The sequence below is a fragment of the Balaenoptera borealis genome (genome assembly GCF_965194805.1).
Source record: "Balaenoptera borealis genome assembly, chromosome: 5".
Lineage (NCBI taxonomy): Eukaryota > Metazoa > Chordata > Mammalia > Artiodactyla > Balaenopteridae > Balaenoptera > Balaenoptera borealis.
The window spans coordinates 131,076,719-131,094,982 of record NC_138862.1 but is presented as its reverse complement, the minus strand read 5'-3'; the positions used below and the strand labels follow the sequence as shown (position 1 = coordinate 131,094,982).

General features: G+C 50.9%; 1 protein-coding gene and 1 long non-coding RNA gene across 3 annotated transcripts in view; one reads left to right on the top strand and one right to left on the bottom strand.

Annotated features, from left to right (window-relative positions):
* LOC309629085 (uncharacterized protein) overlaps nucleotides 1–14,979 on the top strand; it is an 82,951-nt gene extending 67,972 nt beyond the window's left edge. The window contains exons 7-8 of one of the 2 annotated variants that reach the window (XM_082392805.1): nucleotides 3,963–4,103; nucleotides 14,806–14,979. In XM_082392805.1, the coding sequence (XP_082248931.1) occupies nucleotides 3,963–4,103; nucleotides 14,806–14,855 (191 nt within the window). In that variant the 3' untranslated portion in view covers nucleotides 14,856–14,979. Of the gene's footprint in view, nucleotides 1–3,962; nucleotides 4,104–7,978; nucleotides 14,282–14,805 lie in introns of those variants that run through there. The other variant, XM_082392806.1, reaches the window with a different exon arrangement.
* On the bottom strand, nucleotides 1,132–3,809 carry LOC309629142. The gene is made up of 2 exons (XR_014244887.1): nucleotides 3,676–3,809; nucleotides 1,132–1,302 (listed from the first exon to the last, which is right to left on the bottom strand). It is a non-coding gene; the product is annotated as an uncharacterized lncRNA (long non-coding RNA).
* Nucleotides 14,980–18,264: the final 3,285 nt, after the last annotated feature.

Below are 18,264 nucleotides of genomic sequence, written 5' to 3'. Positions count from 1 at the left end.
GAAATACATTAAGAACAATTAATTAGCTATCTTCATGCACATGTACGTGCATGAATTCAGTCAGCAAACATTTATTCCTTCATTCAATATGTGCCCTGGGGCTGGAACTGCTGTCAGGTCCTGAGGAGCTGGAGGCATCTGGCAAGGTCTAGATTGCAGTCTCTCACTTGGGGGTGGGTTTGCTTGAGAATCACATACACGTGCTGGGCCCCACCCAATCTAGGAATCAAGACTTTTGGGGAGGGGTCTGGGTCTGGGCCTGAGGAATTTGAAAAACTCCCCAAGTGGTATGGACGGGAATCTCTGGTTCAGACACAATGACCAGGTTGGAAACATTTTTGTTCAGAGCTATCTCCACAGTCCTATCTCTCTGGGAGGGTAGAGGCATGATCTCCATCTTGAATTCATTCATTCATTCATTCATTCGTTCCACCGGTATTTAGTATTTATTGAATGCTAGGCATGGGGTTGCAGACTGACCCTGGCCTCCCGGGGCTCTCACAGGTGTGAGGGCCCATCACGCCACCCCCCTCCTCTGCAGAGCTCCCCACTTCATTCTCACAAAAGTCAAAGTCCTCATCGGGCCCCATGCGGTCTCTTCCCAGGTACCTCTCCCACCGCCCTAGCCCCTGCTCAGGCGTTTGCTCTAGCTGCCCTTTCCATTGCCAAGCTCCTCCCTGGGGTCCCCTCTGCTAACTCTCTTGAAGGCTACCACCTGCCCCCACCCCGAGCACCGCTTTCCCTGCTCTTCAGCTTCTGTTTTCCCTAGCGCGTATCACTTTCTGATGTTCTCTGTCGTTTGCTTATTAATTATGAATACTATTACTGTTGTCTGTCTCTCCCTCTCCTCCAACGGAATGTAAGCACCCAGAGGGCAACATCTTTGCTTTATCACAGATCAGGAATAGTCCCTGGCATAGAGTGGGTGCTCAGTAAATATTTGTTGAATGAATTAAGCAAATAATAACACAGATAAATATAAAATTACTAATGTGGTAAGTGCTGGCTAGAAAGAATGATCAAAATTATCTCTGAGCTCCTCCCAGCTTGTCAGCTGTATAATTTCACTTTTGTGTTTCTTAGAAACATCGTTTGGTGTTTACAATTATCCCATGTGGTCAAGACCATTCCTTTCTATCTTTGTTATCATTGTATTCTTCCCATAATCCAGGCCTCAGGAGGGGAGAGTATGTTGAAGACCCAGAGGTCTCGGTCTCTCCGCTGCCCCAGGAATGAGGGCAGCAGGGGGCCAGTTGGTGGCCGGTGGCCAGTCACGTATTCAGCCAGGACCAGTCACAGAACCTGTTCAGAGGATGAGATAATGGGATTTTAGAACAGTTGTAAAAATACCTTACATGCCAGCAGGGAATGGATCAGCGGGTTCAAGAGGTGCTGAGGCTTCTGACCTTCCATGGAAGCCAAGGGAGAGAGAATTCCAAGGAAAGTGCTCCGGAGCGTCAGTATTGCGTATGTTTGTTTTTGTGTATGTGTGCACGTATTTGTGTAAAAGGAGCTGATGCCAGTGACCCCATTCCCAGAACCCCAGCAGAGATCAGAAAAGCCACTTCTGCAAGGCAGAAGGAGAACCACATCCAAGAAGTAACCCATCAAAGAAAGGATGTGTCAGGCAGCACCCTGGCACTGAGGGCAGAGGGGATATCAGCCTTAGCCCGGCCACATGGACCCTTAACCATCCCAGGGCTGGGGCGGGGGGCAGCGGGTCAATGCAGTCTGAGACTCTCAAGCCCCTTTCTTCTCTCTCCCCAGGCGGCTTTTGGCATCTGCCTATTATGAGTGCCCGGCATCCTGGTCAGGGTGACCATGAGGGTTAGTCTTTGGCCTGGTTGATGTGCCCATTTCCCAGAGAGCCAGAGCTGGGCTCCAGGAAAGCTGGGATGAAGAGCGGGCTGGGCCAAGGAGAGAGTGCCTTCCTGTGTTCTCTGGAGCAGGGGGCCACCCGCCAGCATTTTCTCCATGCCCAGATATTTCTTGGTGCCCCAGAGATGTTACCCTTCTTTAAATGTGCTGAGGGCAGTGCCTGATGATGCAGGGAAGTGGCGGGTGAGGATGGCGCCGCTAAGGAGTGTGCAGTGAGGGCGGGAAGCTTGGGAAAGCCAGGCGCACGGTGTTTCACCAGGGCAACATGTGGCCGTCTCCGGGCCAGAGGGGGCCTACGGAGACGGAGACACCAGGCCAAGGAGGCTGCAGGAGGGGGGCCAACGTCAGAGGTGGCATGGCTGGGTCAGAGCTGGCACACTCCAGCAAGGGTGAGACCGGAGGTCACAGGCGGTGACTGAGGTCACTTGGTGGGGACGGGGTAGGGACAGGTCCTGGGAGCCCACGGGGAGGAAGGAAAGCATCCCTTCTGCTGGGTATGACTCCAGGCTGGAATTGTGTGTGGATTGATCAAGTCATCCCTGTCTCAAGCACCTTCTGTGGTTCTGATACCCCCAGATCCAAGTCGAAATCCCTCATGGACAGCCTTCAAAGCCCCACCACAGGTACCAGCTCCCTCTCCCAGCCTCTCCCAGCCTCTCCCAGCCTCAATCCCACTTCTTCCCATAACCGCGGCTTCTTCTTTGGTGCTTTCAATCTCATTCCTCACCATAAAGTGCCACCACTTCCCAGAAACCTTTCCCAAACATGCCTGTGCCCTTGGTGACTGGGAATGGCTCTTTTGTCTGGGGGTGTCCCTCCTTCAACCACAGACAGGCAACGGGCACAGAGTGGAGAGGGCTCTTGTGAAGGCTGGGCCCAGGGAGCCCACCTTCCTCATTCTCCTCTGCCCAAGCTCGTGTACCCGCAACAAACCAAGCCTCTCAAACACAAGGACAGCACCAAAGAGAGCACACACAAAGCGTAAGGCAGGCAGGCTTCCAGAGCCCAGTCCCTGACTCTACCATCCAGACCAGCAGCCCCCAGAGTGGTTCCTTGAGACAGCAGCTCTGTCATGGACAAAGGGATTCCATGCCAAATGCATTCAGAAATCTCTCTGGTGATTCAGAATCACCCATTAGCACATTAAAGACTCTGAAAAGTCCTGCAGGAAAGTGCCTCTTTGAGTTATTTAAGCCAGCACTTCCCAAGTTTACGTGACCAGGAGACCTGTTGTGTATGTGTGTGACACAAAGTATGACACCCATTAACATTGCCCAGAGCTCCTGCGTTGGGCAAGCTTGGACCTCCTCTGTGCCTGATGTGCCACCTGAATTCAGGCAAGTTCTCTGGATGTTCTGAACCTCAGATGCCTATTTGCAGAATAAGTTCCTCGTGTGGTCAATGAGAGTGAGTGCGTGTTTGGCTGGCAGTCCCAGGAGGACATACCGTGGGCTCCTGTGGGTCCAGCCTTGTCGTTATGGCCCAGGGCTCATGGGGCAGAAGCAGGAGTGAGTGCTCTGGAGGACATGATCCTCGGGATCACACGCAGGACCCCCACTTCTGACCGACCCTGTGGCCATCTGACGAAAGAGGCCCCCTTCCGGGCAGCCGGCATTTCCTGGGGTCCGTGCTGTCCTGGTCACCCTCTCTCCAGGCCATCTTGTACCCCTCGGCCCTCCACTCTCTAGCTGTATAGAATGGATACTGGCCCCCCCCTGCACACTGCTCTCCCTGCCCTCACCCCGGCCACCCGCCTTCCGTCCTCAAGACTCTTCCTTATCTGGCAGGTCAACCTACAGGCCTCAGGTGAGATGCTCTTCCTCTCTGAGATTTCCTGGCTTCCCTCAGGTCTCTGCCCTGGGCTCCTGTAGAATCTCTGCTTCCACTTCACGAACTTCACGAACACTTGCTCCACACATTGTGAGTTTCTCTTATCAGCTGCCTCCAGCCGGCTTGAGCTCCTCTGAGGCAGGGCTGCTGCACCATCCGTGGCCAGCATGACAGTAGAGGAGGGGTCAAAAATGATGTGATTCCCTCTCACCCACTCTGGGCCTGTTTTGGCCTCCTCCTCCCTCCTCCTGCAGGAGCCGGAGACTGTGTCAGCCGTCTGCTGCTGAAAGTGATGACTCACCTGTCCCCACATCAGCCCCACATGGTGAAAACCCCCTCCCAGGAGCATGGAGGAAGTGCCGCAGACTGTGGCTGGGCCCTGTCACAGGGAGCAAGTGAGTGCTTGGTGGGAGGTGCCTGTGTGGGGGGTGGGGAGCCGGTGGTGGGTAGGGGGTGTTGGGAAGCTCCCACCCTCGCCCTGAGCATCTTCTTGGTTTCTGCCAGCTGGGGCTGTGCAGAGGGGCGGTTGTGTGGCCCTCAGCAGAGGTGGGGCTTAGGGACCTGGGCATCCTGGGCAGATGATGAGGGAGGACGGTGCTCAGAAGCCCAGCCCAGCCCAGACTGCCTGACATGCTGTGGGATCCGCGAGTCCCGGGTAGCTGGTGAGGAGCCAAGGCCCAGGTCATCCCCTCCTTAAGCCTGAGGTGGGAGGCGGACAGCAGCCCTGATGCGGGACAGGTGAGTGAAGGACCTGAGACGGGGCCCTGGGACCTTCTAGCTTGGCCAGAGCAGCCCAACGGGCCAGCAGGGCAGGGAGGGCGGGCCCAGTGCCTCGGGGAGCCAGTGAGCTGCTAAGGGGCTCCGTTTTGGGTGAGGCCCAAAGCCCGAGGGCCACGCTTCCTCCCATGCCCGGGGATGCTGGGCCTGAGGGTTCCCATGGTCACTGCCCAGCAGGGAATCTCCCATGGGCAACTTGTTTGCTGGGGCCCCTGGCAGCCCCCCCCAGCCCTCCTGTAGGTCACTATTTTGAACTTAAGGCCAGAGCTGCCAAAGAAGTAGCAGAATGGGCTTCCCTGGTGGCGCAGTGGTTGAGAATCTGCCTGCCAATGCAGGGGACATGGGTTCGAGCCCTGGTCTGGGAAGATCCCACATGCCGCGGAGCAACTAGGCCCGTGAGCCACCATTTACTGAGCCTGCGCGTCTGGAGCCTGTGCTCCGCAACAAGAGAGGCCGTGACAGTGAGAGGCCCGCGCACCGCGATGAAGAGTGGCCCCCGCTTGCCGCAACTGGAGAAAGCCCTAGCACAGAAACAAAGACCCAACACAGCAAAAATAAATAAATAAATAAATAAATAAATAAATAATAAAAATAAAGGAATTCCTTTAAAAAAAAAAGAAGTAGCAGGACGCATAGCACTGTGGGCCTTGGGATAGGGATGGCGGGGCCCACAGCGTGAGTCTCCAGCTCCTGAAATGCAAACTGACCTTGCCACTCCCTGCCTCCCATCCCTCCCTGTGCCCTCCAGGGTAACAAGGTAACATGCAACCCTTGCCTCCGGTGATGTGGTCTCGACACCCTAGGAAAGCCTCACCTCTCACTCTTCTCCACTTGTGATCACTTCTGTTTCCCTCTGCCCTGAATGCTGGGTACCAGCCCCCAGCTCCATCCCCCTCCTCCTGCCCTTGCTGCTCCACCAGGGCGTGACTCTGACCCCCAGCTGCTTCCTCTCTGCAGCCCCACAGCTCCCACCTCCCCTCCCACTGCCAGCTCTGTGCACTGCCAGGTGGGCCCAGATGTCACACTCTTGGCCAAGATGCTGAGGATCCTCTGGGAGCCTCTCCGCAGCAGTCCCCTTCTCAGCCTGCGGACGCCTGCACCCATCCACCTCCCTGAGTGCAGGGGCCGCCTGGCTCTGCCAGGAGTCTCCTACCCACCTTCCCAGCCACTGCTGCTCCCGGGGGCTCCCTGAGCCTAGCTGTGCGGTCTTGTTCATAATATTCCGGCAAGGTCTGACATCTTTCATGTTGTTCACATTAGGGCTCCTCTATGGGGACCCAGGCCCCTGGGTCCCTGTTCTCTGCCCTGAGCCCCTCACCTGTAGATTCCCCCCTGCAACACCTTACTCTCCCCCCACCCCCCCTCCCCCGCCATCACCTCCCTGCATCTCTGTCCTCCCTGCTCTCAGCCTCCTCTGATAGGATGCTGCTGGTGGGGCAGTCTGAGTCCCCTTGTTCCTCTGCCCTCGCAGAGCTTGTCTTAGATCAAGTTTTGCTGGTCTCAGCTAGCTGCATACCCTGCTGCTCTTGTCTGAGACCTGCCCTCCAGTCTCTGGGGCTGTCCTGGCCCTGACACCCACTGCTAGCCCTCCCTAAGGTCCTCATGGGAGCTGCTCAAGTGATCGCTTATCCACTGACAGCTCCCACTGCCGGCCTCCACCCCACGCCAGGCCTAGGCTGGAGCCGGGGCTGCAGTGTGGACAACAGGCCCTGTCATCAGGGCTCTCACAGTCTGCTGGGCAAACAGTTTACAGAATCAGATAGACCCATTACTGCAGGAGCCGACCAAGGTGCTTGGGAGCTTGGTGGGCAAACGGGGTTATGACCGGGAGAGAGTCCAGGAAGATGTATTTGAGCTTCTCCAGACTCTGGCCGTCTGACCTCTGCCCTTCACCTGCTCAGACCATCTCCTCCCAATGGCTTCTGTGATGCTCGCTGATCTCTGATCACAGCTTTGGGGGCACATGTCCAGACAATCCCATTGCCTTGAGCCGACCACCTGCTCTTGTGACCCCATCATGTGCTTCACAGGGGCTGAGTTCTTGGCTGCCCCTGGAGTGAGGGCCCCTCTACTTGGTGTGCAGAACTGCACTTAGGGACTCCTTGGGGAAGGAAAGGCTCTGATCCCTAGGAGGAGGCTACCCCTCTAGCCCTATCCAGCTGAGGGGCCTCCATAAAGGTCCCTCTGCCTCCTTCCCATCTGAACCAAAGGCCTCACTTGTCATTTTTGTTGAGGTTGTGAGCAGTTGTGTTTGCTGCCAGGGCAACCTGCTCCAGGTTTTTGTGGGAGCAGAGGGCATGGTACCTAGAGCAAAACCAGCCCACCATGACGGTCTGCTGGCCAGTGCCTGCTGCCGAGGGAGCAGGCAGGCTGTACAGAGGGGCTGGCTCTCATCGTCTTGGTAACAAGGCCCAGACATGAGAGCACTGGAGGAGGCTGAGCTCCATTCGCCCCTGCTGACCACCTCCAGGTGCGTGGCCCAAGGTTCAGGTTGAAGGCTGTAAGTGGAACACCATGTGAGTGGTCCTGCCAGCCCCTGGGCCTCACCTGGTGCATCTCACACCAACTAAGGATGACCCTGGATGAAGATGGAAGTTCCCATTCGAAGCTCATGGTTGGAGAAGGGTGAAGAGCAGATCCTAGTAGGAGGGTTCTGCTCTGGACAGACAAAACAAAGTTAAACATAGCATGAGAGAATGAATGAATAAATGAATGAACCAAGAGCAAAACACATCTTTACAGATGATGGTACAGTTTGCAAATCATTCTTGTTGGTTCTTACAAAAGGCCTGTGACCCCATATTTTACACAGTGTATAAATACATCCAGGATTCCACCCATTTCTGTACTAACTCCCTGGTTTGAAAATCTCTTGCCTCAGTCAGCATTGTGCATGAGGATATAGCTGCTTCTTTGGAGATTTGAGATCATGCCATCCTTGCTTTAGGGTTAGTCTATGATTCCCAGCAATGATTATCTGAGCTTGTGACTAGAGCCATAAGGGCCCAAGACATGGGTCATTATCCAGAACCAAAGATGAGAGGGCCCTTCGCCTGGGAATCAGAGAGCAAGCGGATTACTCAGTTTAAACCTCATACTATCTTCCCCTACACTACATACACCAAAGAATGCACTGCTTTCTCTCAGGCCTTTATCCAAACACATGGCTCATTCTCCAGTGCATCATGATCAGCTGCTGCACTTGCTTCTTAAGGGCAAGACCTGCATCTGCTCATCTTATCCTCCCAGAACTTGGGACCTATGGTAGATTGTTTGCAAAGATAGTTTCAACAACGCCTCTCATTCCTGTGTGTATGGTCCTTTGCAATGTGGCTCTGCTGCGTTTTCCATGAAGAGGTGGAGTCTGTCTCCCTACCCCTTGAACTTGGGTTTGCCTGTGGTTTGCTTTGACCGCTATAATGCAGCAGCCTATTCCTCAAGAGGACTAGCTTTTGCTAGCCCTAGTCCTCAGCTTTTGCTCTTGTACTCTTAGAATCTGCCAGCCTGTGTGTGAACACGCTTGGGCTAGCCTGCTGGAGCATGAGAGACACATGGAGAAGAACAGTGCCATCTCAGATGTGACGCACAAGGCTGACTGCCACCAGCGCCAAGAGCCGGACATATTAATAAGGCCATCTTGGACCTTCCAGGCCCAGTAAAGCCACTAGAAGACTGTAGTCACACTAGTGATCCAGGTGAGACTAGCAGAAGAATCTCCTAGCTGAGCCCAGGCCAAATTGCTGACTCATAGAGTTGTGAGCAAATAATATGGTGGTTGTTTTAAACAGCTAAATTTTGAAGTGGTGTGTTACACAGTAACAGGTAATGGGTACAGGGAAGTTTGTAGTTGTAGAGGGTTGAACTGTGTGTCCCCCCAAAACATGTTCAGGTCCTAATCCCCAGTACCTGTGTAATTTGGAAATAGGGTCTTTGCTGATGTAACCAAGTTAAGATGAGGTCATACTGTATTAGAGTGGACCCTAAATCCAATGCTGATGTCTTTATAAGGGAAAGGAGAGAGATATTGGGATATAGAGACACAGAGGAAACACAGGGAAGAAGGCCATGTGACTATGGAGGCAGAGATTGGGGGTGTGATGCGGCTATAAACCAAGGAATGCCAAGGATCGCTGGGAGCCACCAGAAGCCAGGAAGAGGCAAAAAAGAATTCTCTCCTAGTGCCTTTGGAGGGAGCATGGCCCTGCTGACACCTTGATTTCAGAGTTTCAGCCTCCAGGACAGGGAAATAATACATTTCTGTTGTTTTAAGCCACCCCACTTTGTGGTGATTTGTTACGGCAGCCCTAGGAAATGAATGCACTAGTTCAACAGTTTTGCTCAGGGAGTGCTGGCTGGTTGCATGGAGAAACTGAGAAGCACAGAAGCACAGAAACCATCCTTATGGCACCTCTTCCCTGCACTGGCTGCAGTCACCATGTAGCTGGGTCACCACCGCCCATGCACACGCATGTCCTGCTTAGCCCTTGAGGGCTGGCTCCAGGTCTGCCAGGCATGATGCTCATGGCTTTCTTTGAAATGAAGGTGCAGGGTGTGTGTGTGCACACGTTTTTTTCTGCACATAAAAGTAGTTTTGTGAGCCTTTAAATATGCTTAGAAAATATAACAAAGTAAAAAGAAGAAAAGAAAAATTCCCCATAACTTTTTCTTCTAGAGACAGCCACAGTCAACATTGGTTTGTAAATCCTTAGTCTCCTAGTTTATATAAGTATTAACATACTATATGTCTTGTTTTGTGTCCTATGTTTTTCACTCAGGAATATGCCATGGACCTTTTCTGTGTCAGTAACCACGAGTGTGTTTACTCAGCACGTGTTTATTGAATACCCCTTGTGTGTCAGATGCATGAAACAGTGCAATGATGAAAATGACTGCATTCACAGTTCCTGTCCTCGTGAAGTTTATAGCCTAGCAGGGGACACAGCCAGCAAGCAAATAATTACACAAATGCTTTTTTGATTTTCTATTTTGTGATCATTTTAGAATTACAGAAGACTTGCAAAAAATGATGCAGAGTTCTCATATACCCATCACTTAGCTCAGCTTCCCCTGATATTAACATCTCCCACAACTAATATTATAGTTCTGAAGACCAAGAAATTAACATCAGTGCAGTACTATCTAGTACAGATTTTCTTATTTATATATATATATCAATATCTATCTATCTATCTATCTACATACACACATAAGAATGTTTTTTTCTGTTCTAGGATTTACACCAGTGTCTCATGTTATGTTTAGTTGTCATTTTTCCTTAATCGCCTCCAATCTGTGACAGTTCTTTAGTCCTTTATGACCTTGAGACTTAACAGTATTGGTCAGTTACTTTTTAGAAGGTCCCTTAATTTGGGTTTGTCCAATGTTTTCTCATGATTAGATTGAGGTTATGTGATCAGAAAGGATGCCACAGGGGTGGTGTGCCCTTCTCAGTGCATGGTATCAGGAGGTACATGATCACAATATGTCTTATTACTACCGACATTAACCTCTTGGTCACTTCGTTAAGTTAAAATCTGCCAGGTTTCTACACTCCAGTGTTGCCATTTTTCCTTTTGTCATTAATAAAAATTTCGTTTGGGGAGAGTATTTTGAAACTATGCAAACATCATTTTTCTTCTTTAATTTTTGCCACTAAGATTAACATCCAGGGGTGGACCTTGCCTGCAGAGATCTGGAGTTCTAACGGTAGTTTTGTATTTCCTCATTCCTTCTATATTTAGTAAGTAGAATTCTTCTGTAAGGGAGAGTTGTCACAAATATTTCTTCTGTGACAGCAGTGAAGAGTTTTACAAGGATGCAATGAGAACAGAAAACAGAGTGACTTAACTCAGTTGGGATAGTCAGGGAAATCTTTCCTGGGGAGGTGACATTTGAGAAATTCCTGCAGGATCAAAACAACTTAGCAGGGCAAAGGGTTGGGGGCACAGGGGAGAATATTCCAGGCACAGGGAATAACATGAACAAGAGATCTACACCTAAAGCCGATGGAGACTGCATGAAACTGCGTGATTGACTTTGGCCAGGTAGAAACCTTGGTCATCTGGAGGGGCTTCCTCAGTTGAGAGGAGCAGCTGCTTCTTACTCCAGCCAAAACCTTGCCAGGTGGAAATAAGGGCCTAGAATTGCTGGAATTTCTGGGGTTCAAGAGAAGATGGACATCTGGATTTTTTTTTCCATAAAAATTTTCAATCTTTTTAATTTCAGCAAATAATCCCATTCTCCTTAAAAGCCAAATGTAACCTGTGAGCTGTCAAGGTTTTGTTTTTTTGTGGTTTTTTTTTTTTTTAAGACTTTATTATTTTAGAGCAATTTTTGGTTCACAGTAAGATTGAGGCGAAGGTACAGAGATGTCCCATGTGCCGCCTGCCCCCCACCTCCCCACACAGCTTCCTCGTTATCAACACCCCACCCCACAGTGGTACATTTGTTATAACTGATGAACATACACTGACACATCATAATCACCCTAAGTCCCAAGTTTACATTAGGGTTCGCTCTTGGTATTTACATTCTATGGGTTTTGACAAATGTATGATGACCTGTATTTACCATAATAGCATCATACAGAGTAGTTCATTGCCCTAAAAATCCCGTGTTCCGCCTCTTCATCCCTTTCCTCTCCCTTCCCTCCCACCCCCAGCTGTCAGGTTTTACCTGTGCATGGCTGAATCATAATTTATTTATCTCTCTCCTATGGCTGGACCTTGAACTTATTATCAATTGTTCACTGTTACAAACAACGCTGTGATGAACATCCTTGTACAGACAACCTTGGCACCTTCTTTAGCTGTGAAGCTTTGCTCTGAATAGTCACCTGTGGCCTCTTCATCACCAGACCCTGTGGCTTTTCCAGGCCTGCTCTCCTCCACCCCTCTGCGCCTGATGCCTCCATTCTCCCTCTACTTTCTTTCAAGCCAGAGTTGACTGAGACACCCTGGAGTTCACTCCTTAGTAGAGTCTGTGAGGTGATCTGGGATGTGGTCCCATAGAAGGTGCTTAGCTCTCACCTGGGCAGAGGGGCACTGCTGGTCCTGGTCTTAGGGGCATTTCAGGCCGGAGCTCTGGCCTGGCTCGTTCTGCTGCTCTGCTTCCTGGAGGAGAAGGGCCCAAGGCCAGCTCTGCAAGAGCTCTGGTTGCTGAAAGGGCAGCAAATACATTCTTGGTAGATTCGCTGAATTGCTCTGATAAGGCTGGTATGGAGGAGATGATAAGGAGCTCAGGCCTGATGCCAGAATCCAGAGAGGAATTCCCAGCACACGGGGAGGGAAGAACCTGGGGTCCATTCTTAGAGCTGGCAGGCAGGGCGCATCGCCCCAACTCTCTGGCCAAGATCAGGTTTCTTCCAATTTTGCCCTCTTGTGCCTTGGCATCATGACTGGGCAGTTCTCACTGTGTATGTCAAAAGCCAGGCTGACACATGGTGGAGGGGAGAGGCAAAATGAAAGGCAGCTTTCTTTTCCCCTAAAGCTCCTACCTGGGGAGACAGGAGAAAACTTCCCTGCTGGCTTGTCCTGAAGAAGTCTTCATCTGTGTCCAGGTGAGAGGAGAGGGTGGAGCCCTGATGGCTGCTCCTGGGGGGTGAGGTGGGGGATACCTCATGTTCTCTAGGTCTTAGATTGGTCCAAGTGGCACCTACTGGGGGATTTTTAAAGTTATGAATAGAATAAAGCTACAAGAGAGTCTGGCTGTCAATGGACTTCCTTCCAGAATAATTTTAAAAGTTTAAAAAATGACCATAGAAATAATAATGTCCCCTTTTACTGAACACCTAATCTATGCTAGACATCATGCTAAGGGCTCTTCATACATTTTCTCATTTAACCCTCATGCCAGCTTCCAGCAGTTCAGATTAACAGCCCTGTGTTCAGGATGAGATTAAAAACCTATTCAGAAGTTGTATTAAGGCCAGGCCTGTGAGTGGTGACAGGCTTGGCTGCCACAGCATCCAGAAATCCCCGCCCAGATCACAGTGGACAAGACCCCGCTGTTCACCACACACCCACTCATCTGTCTTGTGTCTGCTCTCAGGGGCCCTAGAACATATGTCACCACCCTGGGACCTTGTCATGTTTCCCCAGCTTGGGGGTGGGGGTGGGCTCCCTGTGGAGGGAGGGTTCCAAGTCTCCAGAAGCTTCTGCCTCCTGAGTCTGGGCTGTCAGGTGAGATACCCTTGACTGGTAGAACAAGCTGCCCAGTGTCCCCTCCCCTGGGAAGGGTTTCATTCTAGTTCTGGATTTTTCATAGTCTCCCCTGCCTCTGTGCTTTACAAGGATCATGCATACTCAGACATTTGTGATAACGAAATAGTCACTATTTCTAACATGGCTTCTTTGGAGGCTCTTGAGATCCTATGCTTTATAGATTCATGTTTTACATTCATTTCTTGGGGCTCAGTGAGTACTCACTGTACCTGGCACTGCTGGAGGGACTGGGAATACTGCAGTGATGTGGTCCCAGCCTTCCTGGGCTTATATTCTTGTGGGAAAAATCCTCAGTGAAATACTAGCAAAATGAATCCATATAAAAAAGATTACATACCATGACCAAGTGGGATTTACCCCAGGGATGCAAGCTTACTTTAGCATCTAGAAATCAATGTCATTCTCCATATTAATAGATTTAATAACAATAATCAAATGATCATTTCGATAGTTGCAGAAAACGCATTTGATAAAATCTTACACTCTTTCGTGATGAAAGCACACAAGAAACCGGGAATAAAAGGGAACTTCTGAACTTGCTAAAGAGCATCTCCAAAACCTCACAGCTAGTATCATACTTAATGGTAAAAACTAAATGCTTTCCCCTTAAGATCAAGACAAGGATATCTGCTCTCACCACTTCTATGTAGTATTGTACTAGAAGTTGTAGCCAGAGCAATTAGGCAAGAAAATTAAATATAAGGCATCCATATTGGAAAGGAAAAAGTAAAACTCTCTCTATTTATAGATGACATAATCTTATATATAGAAAATCCTAAGGAATCCACTAAATAAACTAATAAATAATAATAAATTACTGCACACAGCAAGGGCTCAGGCCCCTGACACAAGCTCCCCAGTGTTGCAAAGACCTAACCAAAGGGCTAGAATAAAAGGCAACACCTATTTAACACCTGCTGCTCCATGACAGCTGGGTTTTCCCCAGTTCTGTTCCAGTCGACCTTGGGTCCCAGCATGTAGGCCGGCACTTCTCGTCATGGTGACCTACTTGTTGGGAATGCAAAAGGCTGTCTGCTCCTGGCCTTGAGTCAGCTCCCGGGAGCTCTGACACATTCCTGCCCCAAACTGATCCCACCCCAGCCTTGACCTCCCGAAGGCCTGGTGGTGAGGGGACAAGCCTGCTGCTTACTCCTGTGGGGCTGTGTTGGTGGGGCCACCTGAACTCATGAGTGAACTTTGTCCCATCTATCTGTCTGCCACTTGATGTAGATACCAGATTTTTTATCCTAGTAGAAACTCTCTTGGGAAGAGTGAGTCCATGTGTAAGGAGCATGTGTGCGTCTCTGGGGGTTTGTATGTGGTGTGTGCATGGGTATGGATGTGGGCCCACAAGGCTATGTGTGTGTGTGTTTTTGTGTGTGTGTAAAAGTGTGCATACCCACTTTAGTGTACCTGAAAGTTTACCATGGATGTTGGTGGGCAGGTGTGCATGTGGCCAAGCCCGCAAGTATATTTCAAGTCTGGGTGTGTGTTTGGTGTGGAAGTGTGTGTATGTAACTGGATGTGAAAGTGTGTTCAACAAGAGAAGGGACTCTCGCCTGTCCACTGTTCCACATATCTGGGCTCGGATGCAGAAAATAAATCAGATGGAACCTTCCCTGCAGTCATGGCCCTGCACCTATGTGCACAGGAATGGGGCTCAAATCACCTCCTGAGCTGGAAGCACCTCTTCTGTGCAAAGCTGGAGGTGGATGCACTGAGCAGGGAGGCCCTGCCTTAGCTTGAGATGGATGCTCTGAAGGGGTGTGGATCACCCCAGGCCCACCCTGGGGGAAGAGCCACCTCAGGGAGCTGCAGACCCGGCAGGATTCAGCAAGGTCATCCTGGGGGACCCCCATTTCTTCCCCCCTTACAATGCTCCCTCACTTCCTGCTCCCCTGCCCCTTTCCCTCAAGAAGGCTTCAACCAAAGTCCAATCTTCATACACATGTGTGACTTTCTCTGTTACCTCCTTCAAATCTTTGCTCAAATGTCACCTTCTCAATAACCACCCCTTTAAGACTGCAACTCTCCCCTTAGCCCCACTGCCTTACTTTCAACTCCTCATGTCTCTTACACTCCTGTGTTTTTCCCAAAGCTCTTTTCATCTTCTCCCACAATGTGGACCAGCAGCAGGAGAGGACGTGAGTGCAGAAATGGAGAGTAAGCACTTAGAAACTTCTGTACTACAGCACCTATAGATACTTCAGCATCTATGGCAATTTGACATTGCCCTGAAATCCAAATGCAGACTGGAAAAAAATAATCTGGTTTTTTGCCACAGAGGGTTTAAGAATCATTGTTCTGACACACCTGTAAAATTTATTCAGTTTCCTGTTTGTCTCCCCCTCATCCCACTGCTGCTTGAATGCAAGCTCCACAGGGCAGGCATTTTGTCTGCTTTATTCCCCATGTTCTCCTAGGACCTAGAATAGTCTGGCACATAGTGGGGGCTTAATTGATATTTGTTGAATAAGCAAACTGGCAGAGATAGTCTGAGAGGGTGAAGCATTATCAGCTCGACATGGGGTAGGAGGGCAGCAAATGCTCCCTGAGCCCCTTCCTGCCTGGTCTGGCTGTGGGCACAGGGCTCTGGTCTGAACCCTTGTGAGTTGTTCTTGGGACTCAAGTATCATAGGGCATGGCTGGGAACTGTCATCCTGATACAAAGAATTCCACACTGCCCCTACCCAGAGGGAGCCCGGGGCTGGCAGGGGCAGGCAGGAGCGGCTGTCTTGGAGGCGGAGGGAGTTTGGTTCTACCAGCTGTTCCCATGGCTAGGGCTGGCCGGGGCCCACGTGGCCTGCAGTGCCTGGGCCTGCCTCACGGGCCAGCCATCCTGCAGGGCCGGTTCTGGGCTCACACGCCCACGGCCACCTGCTCAGCTACTCCCCTCCACCTCGGCCCAAGCCCTTGGGCTCAACCTCTCCTTCTCTGACCCCAAGACTCCACCCATAGACTCTCTTCCGTCTTCCCTTAGCTCCAGAATGGTGGGGGTCTGGCCAAGGAGAGGGGCATCGGCCCTCTGGCCAAAACATCCTAAGAAGCTACTGTCCAGGCAGTGTTCAGGGCCACTTGTGACCCCAGCATGGGGACAGAAGGAACCTCTGTGTGATTGAAATTATATATTCTTACATGCTCCCACTCAACCAGCAGAGCCACAGACTAATGTTCGCTAACAAGGGTCTCTCAGTCTGCAGGTCTCACCTCTCCTCCCTCTCCTGATCCTGAGGAACACAAAAGAAGCTGTGGAGGGGAGGCTGCAGGAGGAAGTGATGCTCAAGCTGGGTTTTGATGGATGACTTTTGAGTTAAACAGTCCAAGAGAGGAGAAAAGAGATGAGAAAGGCATTCCAGAGAAAAGGAGTAGCATGTACAAGGGCCCAGTGGTGAGAGAGACCACAGCACACTCAGAACCATACATCCGTTGTTTGTATGGCTGGGTGTGCACAGGAAGGTTGTGGAATCCAGAGCCAATAGAGTCGACAGGGGCCAATTCTTGTTAAGAATACTCGTTTAGTCAACACTTTTGACCACCCCTGCGCTTGGCTCAGGATGGGGTATAACAGTAAAAGAGATGGCGGGAACATAAAGATGTTTGGACACACAATTTGCCTTATTCGTCACTGTACCCTCAGTGCTTGCCCCAGTGCTGGGAACATGGCGGGCACTCAATGAACATCTGTAACACAGATGAATGAATGAATGAATGAGGAGATGGCCCAGTCACTTACAGAGAAATAGGATGGAGTAAAGAGAAGTCAGTCTTGCTGAGTCAGAGAACCCAAACCTTAGAGAAGAGCTTCTGGGAAGGAGGGCTGTTTTTCTTTATTTTATTTTTCATTTATTTATTTATTTATATGATCACCTCCTTTTCGTTCTCTCTCTCTTTCTCTCTTTCTTTCTTGACTGTGTTGGGTCTTCGTTGCTGCACGCAGGCTTTCTCTAGTTGCGGCGAGCCGTGGCTACTCTTCGTTGTGGTGCACGGGCTTCTCATTGCGGTGGCTTCTCTTGTTGTGGAGCATGGGCTCTAGGCATGCGGGCTTCAGTAGTTGTGGCACACAGACTCAGTAGTTGTGGCTCACGGCCTTAGTTGCCCCGCGGCATGTGGGATCTTCCCGGACCAGGGATTGAACCTGCGTCCACTGCATTGGCGGGCGGATTCTGAACCACTGTGCCACCAGGGAAGTCCCAAGGGAAGTCCCTTTATTTTAAATTAAAGAAGGTTGCTGTAGTTTTTAGGGCGAACTTCAGCTGTGGCTTCCTCAGTTAGTCACTCCATGGTTGCGATTTTGGTATTTTTGCCGCTGATGCAACTCGCTGTGAGGATTTCCACAGCACATTGTGTTGAGCAGCAAGAGCTGTCGAGGAGAAATGGGGCAGGGCCTCCTGGAGCTGGAAAAGAAGGCCAAATCGATGCAAGAAGAGGCAAAGCAGTGCAGGGAACTGTTCACATTGTTGCTCAACCACACCTGGAATGTGGCCGCAGGTAGGAGCCTTTGGACTCGCAAGAGGCATTTATCTGAGGACAGCTTGTGACATTTGGCCAGCTCAGAATCAAAAGCGGACAGACAGGCCCTGCCACCATCAAGTTGGCATGGCTCTCCAGGGCACCTGGGGAGCTGACTGTCAGATGTCTGTGTGTCCCCACACCCACCCCAACCCCATGGCCCCACCAAGCTCTGGCTGGGGGGCTGGAGCTTTGCTCGGTGGGTGAGAGCAGGGGGTGGACATGGGCCAGCCACGGGTCTGATCCTCTGCAAGCCCTATTGTCCGGGGTCTGTGGCAACATCTCTCTGCCAGACTCCAGGCCTCCTGGCTGTAGGCACCTCTGCCCCAGGGGAAAGAGCTGGGTAAGGGTGGGTACCCAGAAGCAGCCACTCCTTTTGTCCTGGGCTGGAGTAACTGCAACTTCATTGATCCCCAGCTCCAAGCCTCATCAGAGAGAAACAAGGATGAGTCCACATTGAATCATGGTGCCTCCCAGGGCACTGTTCCTTTGGACACTCAATGCCGGAAGCCCAGATGCAGACTGACTGGGAGGTTAATGAAGCTTATGCCTCGAGGCGCTCCCTTGAACAAGCCCCTTCCAAGACTCTAGACCTCCTTTTGTATTTGCCATTTTGCATTCTTCTTCTTCAAGGGGGTCCCCCCAAATGATATAAACTTCAGGTCCCACAAAACTGAACCCACCCCTTGACTCTGGACAATCTTGAGCAGACAGTGGGTGCCTGGTGGCTCAGTGCTTGTGGGCCTCCTGCCTGAATCTCAGACCAGGACTTCTGCCCGGCAGCCTGGGGGTCAGGTGGTGGAGGGCTCCAGTTCAGAGCAGGCAGTGTCCTCTTTCTGGCCCAGGGTGGGTGTGCTCAACTGTCGGGCGGGCCCAGTGAAAGGAGACCGTCAGCTATAGGAAGATCAAAGCGTCGTCTTGAGAAGAAGGAGCCGACAAGTGTGACTGCACCAGATCAAATAGCACTTCTAATTATGTCCATATGGCCCACTGGCAGGGTGTTTGGTGCTAACCCACGGTTGACCGCTGGCTTAAAATGGATGCTGTG